Here is a 7,325-nt window from a genome sequence, read left to right on the forward strand (position 1 = left end):
TAAACTGCATTTCACACATTTAGGGGACAATTAGTCAATCTGCCTTGCAGAAAACAGTACATTGTAAGTAGAGGGCATCATGTCACAATCGTATTTACACTTTTGATGGTTCTTAGTAATTATTAAGCAATTTAATCAAAGATCCATTTAGAGAAATGAGGCGGCTCATTTTCCAAATGACTAGGAGTACCCATCATTACAAATACTGTTGCCACTGCATTCACACATTTTCTTAATTGGTTCTATTCTTTAGTTTGACAATGTATGTTATATTCCCACAAAAAGGTTTTGTGTGGACATTGCAGGGCAATTCAGCTGAACCTGGCAACCCTGAACTGCTTATAGAATTACAACAATCTTTGCCATGGCTACAGAAAAAATTATAATTTGAGCTTGAAATCTTATGTGAAAATGCTATGTTTTTGAACTCCTAACTCAATAGTGCAGTTTTAAGGAGGGAGCAAGAGTGTTGGGTCAACAGGCCTGCCATGCCAGGATGCAACAGTTTGAGTGTGGGTTTTGTAGTTGACAGAATGATGTCTTCACATGGTTGCTAACCTGTTAAAACTACCAAATACAGAATTCACTATAATAAATAATACATAATATACTATACATTGTTGTAATATAATTGCATTTTAAACAATGTATATCATAGAAATTGGTGCTTTTAAGTTGTCAAACCGATTCCACAGAGGAATCGTTTTTTGGATTTTCCTTTACAGTTTTTAACAATTGCTAATAAGTGTTTACTTATAGTTAAGATGCTTTTTTCAAACACAGAAACACACCTACACCACACAATTAGCCAAGTAGTTCATTTTCTGCTCAAAACCACATTTCGTTAATTAAATACCAATTCTAGAGAACATTTCAAAATTCAAAAACCTTTCTCTACATACACTAACTCTATCAAAACACGGTAAACTTTACTCAATATCTGATCATTCTGTCAAAACACTAGCATGTTTTCTATCCAAGAGAACAATATAGTCAATCAAAATACTAATAGTTCATAGCATTACAAAAACTGCATTACTTTTCATGTTTCAGTTCTACCTGCATTCAATAGACAAAATGAAATCAATTGTTTTTTATTATTCAGATTAATTTTACTGTAAACCACTCAAAATGTTTTGGTTGAGTGTCGAATGTGTGCATTTTTGGCAAGATACTATATAAAAGTGAATGAGTTGTCTTTACTAAAATGTAGAGTAGAAAAAAATTGTAAGTGACAGAATTGCTACAATAAAAGCATTATTAGCAACATGAAATTGCTGCCAGAGAGTAACAATAACTCCAACAAACATGACCTTTGGTTCAAAATGTGTAAAAATAAAACAACTTACAGCTATTTCTCAATGTTTCAATGACCTGTTCATTCAAAAATGCTTTTCAGTTGTTTCAATATAGCTTTTGAACTGCTGTTGTAGCAGAAGTAAAGCCTTTATACAATATTTAAGGTTTTGAACATTAGGTCTTCATTTCTGGCATGCTGTGTGCAAGCATTTGTAAATTAGCCAATACAAATCCATAATTTTGGTATTAGGCAAGCTTGTATGTAAAGAAAATGTAAGCATTTTAGAAATGTGTTAATTTACTGCAAACTCTGTGAAAACAACATGAATTGTGTTAATGGTATGGTCCAAAAAAAAGACAGATATTGTGCCAATTGTGTTTAGAGTTCTGAAAATGTGACTATTGGACAAAAGGATGTTAGCAATTGTAAAAAACAAAAGTAAATTGGTGCCTAGTTCAAACCTTAACAACCAGGTGAGGGTAGATCCTGACTAATTTGTAACCTTATTAGTCAATCACACAAGGTAAGACTGGAAACCTGCTGGCACTTGACCCTCTGTGGAACCAATTCGACACCTATGCTTTAATCCAAAAAACTTTTGACAAAGACACTGTAACCAGGAAAGTAATAAGGATTTTATTCTGTTTAAAAAGATGAGTGGACACTCCCTACATATATTTCTTAGTTTTTTCCCTAGGCTTTTTATACTGAAAGTGAAAAACTGAGTGAGGCAGATGATTGATAGATCAGTGGTCAACCACATATTAGCATGGAGCCTGTAGTATTAACCCTGGACCACTGCTCTGCATTTTTTCTAATTATTCAGTTACCTAAAGAGAGCAGACTTCAAGCAATAGTTACAAGACCTTTGACTTTGTAAAACAAATATTGAACTCAGAAAAAAATTATTTTGTATGTTATCTGTTTTACAACAAGAATCAATAGATTTAATAACCAACAGTAATGCTTCAAATTCTCAAAGACAGCTAGATGTTTCAATCTGAACGACAGCTATTCTAAACATAAAGCTCTGGGCAAACCATCTTTGTCATCATAATGATCACATTGTTGATAGTCACTTTTAAAACATTGGCATTGTTCAGCAAATACCTCACCACCTGATGAGGAGCTGGACACCTCAGTCTGTTGAAACGACTTTCAAAAACACCTCTGATTGGCAGATCTGTAGATCTCGGTTGTAATTATCAGCCATTCCAACAGAGAACAATGGGTACATTCTCTCAGTAAATGTGTCTTTATAGGTAAAGAGGACCGTCTTGTCTTCAGGGTCGCAGAAGGACACCTCTCCCCTGTCATAATCCAGCTGTACTCTGATCTTCTCGGGTCTCTTCTTCAGACTGATGGACCCACCGGCCGCAAAATATTGACCACCCACCTGTCCTATTTCCCAGATTCCAAATCTGGGTGTTCTCTTTATCTTCACCTTCCTGTCAGCTGACTCTTTGACCACTCCCACAAACCAGTAAGGATGCTTCCCCACCTCTACCTCCCAGCTGTGCTTCCCTGAGAGGAACCCCTCAGAGCCCAGAACATCTGCATAGAATGCAGACCGCTCTGGGTTTTCAGGGAGCTGCTGCTTTTGGTCTGAGCATTTCACACCAGTCAGATCATCAGTTAGACAGAGAGAGGCATGCGCAGTGTTTGGGTCCAGAACTACAGTGGCTAAAAACAAGGAGCGATAATGAATGGAAAATCATTAATGTCATTAATTTCACATTGTTTTCGGTTAACCTAACATGAATTTGAGCAGCTTAATCCATCAAACTCACTGTGTTTAACAATCTCCTGCATCTTCTCCCAGACTCTGAAAGGCAGGTTTCCCAGGTGTCTGGCTTTATCTATCAGCGCTCCTGAAACCGGCTGTGGATTTGGCAGTGTGCACTTGGCCCTGGAATAACATTCAGGTGGTCAGTGCTGTTGGTGTTAGTAGTGTTGGGTTCAGAACAAAAAGAGAAACTGGGTACAATGGCTTACCTTATTATGGTGGCCTTGATGTTCTGAAAACACATCAAATACAAATAATAGCGTAACGTCATTGTTTAATTTCAAGCAGAAAACTGAAATGGTATCTTCTGACAATTCTTAACCACAATGACAGAGAAATGTGTCCTGACCTGGAGGAATGAGATGTCTTCAGCTCTCAGTTCCTTCTCAATAGCTCTGATTGTGTCTGAAAGGGATGATATCAATCTGTTCAGCTCCTCAATCTTTTCCATCATTATCAAACTCTTCTGCTTGCCTTCCTCTTTCAATTCAGCTATCCTGGCCGCCTCTTCTTTGCGCAGAAACTGGTGGAGCCTCTCAAACTCCTTCTTAATATCTCCTTCTGCCTGCTGGACCTGACTCTGAAGACAATGCCAAAGAGGATTGTTGGAATGTGATGGGAATTCACCAATAAATTATTGCAAACATGTTTGACTTACCGTAATATAATCTGCTGTTTTATCACAGATTTCTTTCATTTCATTAAAGGCCTTCAGTTTCTCTTTCAGTGGCACCTTAGCAATCTGGAGTTCCTCCTGGAATAAGAGTCTCTTGATTATTATACAATTGAAACAATTACGAAATGTCAAAGTAAATTAAATGTCAAAGAAAATTTCAAAGTATCCATTGTCATCTCAATGACTACTGTCTACTCAAAACAAAAACAAAAATATATACAGTTCCCTCCAGAATTATTGACAAAAAATAATTAAACTAATGGAATTGTAGTTTAGCAGCTTAAGCTTACAGTCAAAAAACAATATGAATCTAACCTTTGAGTGAATATTTTTTGATGAAATAATTGTCATCAAGAAATAATTATTTTATTTAACAACATGCATGCCACAATTATTATCACCACTGCAATTAGTACTTTGTGTACCCTCCCTTTGCCAGGATAACAGCTCAGAGTCTTCTCCTATAATGTCTGATTAGGTGTGAGAACAGAAGAAGGGATTGGAGACAATCCCTCTATACAGCAACTCTCCAGATCTTTCAGAGTCCTTGGTTCACTCTTGTCGACTCTCCTCGTCAGCTCACCCGACAGGTTTTCAATGGGATAAAGGTCAAGGGACTGTGATGGCCATTGCCAAAGCTTGATTCTGTGGGGATTATGTTCTTTTCTGCATGATCATGGCTCTTTCTACACCAAACCAACCTCTTGATGAAAATGGTTGTCTAATCAGACTTGAACCTGGTTCCAATCAGAGTTTCAATGCCATTTAACAAACTCCAGGCGCTGGCCTGGTATTGATTATTTTATTTTTTTCTTGATTATGTTTATTTCACTCAATTAAAGGTTAGATTGCTAGGTTTTTTATTGTAAGATCCAACTAATAAACAAGAATTACATCTTTTACTGCATTTTTACATAGGGTGCCAGTACTTTGAGGGCACTGTAGTTCTAAACAAAACAAGACCTCTTGTACAGTAGTATCTAATCTGTTACCTAGGTGCTGGTACAAAGTATATACCCCATACTACCTTGTGGTCCTGTGCAGCCTCATCAATTGGGACAAAGTTATGAGATCTGTGGGTCTTTGATGCCTGGCACACCAAACAGATAGGTTGTTTATCCTCCAGACAGAAGAGCTGGAGTTTTTCATTGTGCTGACTACAGAGAACTGCAGGTCTCTGCAGAACTGGAGCACTCTGATGTCTCTGCTGTAAGAAGGATTCGCACAAATTCTTTAAGGCCCGGTTACAAGGAGGTTCAGACTTCGAGGACCTTCTTCTGCACACTGGACATTCCAGACATTTGTTTTGTTTCCAAAATTCTTGCAGACAGATTTTACAGAAGCTGTGGCTACACGACAGGACGATGGGATCCTTGAAGATGTCACAGCACACAGGACAGAGTAAATCCTCTTCTGGGAATGACAAACTGAAAGCCATTTTGTTCAAACCTTCCAGGAATGTGTGAACTTTAACATTGAACAACTTTGTCGTTTAACAGCGGTAGTATTCTATTGTGCTTCTTAACTTTGTCCTGATTGTGAAAATGAAATCCCCTCAAATAACTTGCATACTCCCAGAGGCTGTGGCATAAACAAAGAGAATCTAGTTATTCACACTCTCAACAGGTGTGTGGAGTGGAGAGTCTGGTTAGGCAGGAAAACCATAGTTTGGAGTTTGGGTTAGGCGAAGATATGGGTGTGTCTGATTCTATCCACCCATATGTCTCCAAGAACAGAGAGACAAATAATACATGGAAAGGAACATACACTTCAGGTGGATGACTTTTGCAAGGAGAAGGTACCATTGATACTGTCTAGTAGCTTAAAAAAAGAGAGTGGGATACTATCAGTGTTACTATGAAGTTGGGGCTTAGTCCTTGATGGTATTTGTGTACTTCGTCTTTGCAACCTCAACCACACACTATATATTAAAGATATTGTATATTACACAGCATAAGGAATGCAGGTAGCCTAGTGATTAGAGCACTGGGTCAATACCCAAAGGTTTTTAGTTTGAATCCCTTAGCCAACAATGAAAAATAAATAAATTGGTTGTTCTGCCCTTAAGCAAGAGACTTAATGCTAATTACCCAAGGGATGCTGTCAAATAATAGCCTGGTCTTAATCCCACTGTTCCAGAGTGTCTCGGGTAATGGAATATGCTCAGTGTAAAAAATTGGTGGGGCACAAACCATTTCAAAATATAGGATGCATACGAGTATACCTACAAAACTCCCTCTCGCTACTGATGATGTTTATTTAACACATCAACAAACAGCGTGGCTCCACAAAACACTTTTAACGACAGAGCGGCTTGCTTATTATACCTGTTGTTGTAGTACACATACCGGAGAGAGAGAGAGAGAGAGAGAGAGAGAGAGAGAGAGAGAGAGAGACCTTCTTGTGTAATTGCTCTCCTTCACTCTCACACACATTTAAAATTACCAGCTGCTGTTCCATGGTATTGCGAGTCAAGGTATTTGCCCTCTTTAAGGTGGAAAAGTTCCTCTCTGACTCAGATATCATCATAGGTGGTGTCATGATAATTGGTCTCAGCAAAAGCCTCCTCTAGGTTGTTCTCATGGATGGATCTTAACAGAGACAGGGCCGTCTTACCAGTGTGAAGCTCAGTGTGGCGGTACAGAGTGGTCAGCTCAGACTTCAACTTTTCCTCGTTTCCTAGAGGCCATTGTTTCACCACACAGTCAGAAGTAGGGAATGACAGGACAAATTGTGGGAAGAGCGAGCTGTCAACCAGCTTGGCAGTGATCAGGTGGTCACTTTGTGGAAACCTCTGCTCCACCTGGGAGATGACTCATCAAGTGCCGCAACATGTTTTGGAGCGCCAGAGAAAAAGGTGGCAAAAGACACCTTCAGGATGCTCATCCTAGCTGAACAAAGTTGCTGCAAGTTCAGTTTCAGCTGATGAGCATAGCAGTGAACAAACTGGGCATGTGGGAATGTCTCTTTCATTAGCGTCTGTACCCCTCGGATGTTTCTACTCATTACAGCCGCACCATCATAAGTCTGAGCGATCAGCTTTTCTCCCAGCTTCAGTGGTCCCACCACACCCTTGATGCTATTAGAGAGGCCAAGCCCAGTTTTATCTTAGACTTCCACACACTCCAAAAATCTCTGTCACTGTATTGTCAGGCAACATGTATAGCAACACAACCACCATTTGGGATACACAGGAGACATCAGTTGTATCTGCCTGTATGGCAACAAATTATGTTTCGTCCACTTGCTTGGCTATCTCCTCCCTGTACACTTCATACATACAGTCTAACAGTTTGTTCTGTACAGTGCTAATGTCCCTTTGAAGATGGGCTGAGCGTCATAGTGCCTCTGAAGTCTCGAATCGCCCTCACACATAGTCTCGAAAATGCATTTGAATATTCCAGGATTCAGGGAGTCCATAGACTCGCCGGGCCCCTGCAGTGCGGTTTCACATTTTCCACACAGTTTAATACGTTATGATCCGACTGAAAACGTACCTGTTTTCCTCCACCTGTTTGTTATGCTGCTCAATGGAGCGCCTGTATGCACTGTCTACTTGGGCT

At 39.3% G+C, this 7,325-nt stretch overlaps 1 protein-coding gene across 1 annotated transcript; it reads right to left on the reverse strand.

Annotated features, from left to right (window-relative positions):
• Positions 1–1,233: 1,233 nt before the first annotated feature.
• On the reverse strand, positions 1,234–5,971 carry LOC109616647 (nuclear factor 7, brain). Its single transcript, XM_020053894.2, has 6 exons — positions 4,790–5,971; positions 3,745–3,840; positions 3,436–3,666; positions 3,296–3,318; positions 3,091–3,209; positions 1,234–2,983 (listed from the first exon to the last, which is right to left on the reverse strand). The coding sequence occupies exons 1-6, from the start codon at positions 5,198–5,200 to the stop codon at positions 2,439–2,441; spliced, it is 1,425 nt and encodes a 474-aa protein (XP_019909453.2). The 5' UTR covers positions 5,201–5,971; the 3' UTR covers positions 1,234–2,438.
• Between the last annotated feature and the right edge of the window lie 1,354 nt (positions 5,972–7,325).

Source organism: Esox lucius, chromosome 15, assembly GCF_011004845.1.
Source record: "Esox lucius isolate fEsoLuc1 chromosome 15, fEsoLuc1.pri, whole genome shotgun sequence".
Classification (NCBI taxonomy): domain Eukaryota; kingdom Metazoa; phylum Chordata; class Actinopteri; order Esociformes; family Esocidae; genus Esox; species Esox lucius.

Bases quoted from the DNA above. Each gene is read 5' to 3' on its own strand.
- LOC109616647 (XM_020053894.2), bottom strand. From the start codon at position 5,200: ATGGCTTTCAGTTTGTCATTCCCAGAAGAGGATTTACTCTGTCCTGTG. The intron at 3,210-3,295 runs GTAAGCCATTGT...ATGTTATTCCAG, and splicing joins ATCAAGGCCACCATAATAAG to GGCCAAGTGCACACTGCCAA. The intron at 2,984-3,090 runs GTGAGTTTGATG...CCTTGTTTTTAG, and splicing joins GCAGGAGATTGTTAAACACA to CCACTGTAGTTCTGGACCCA.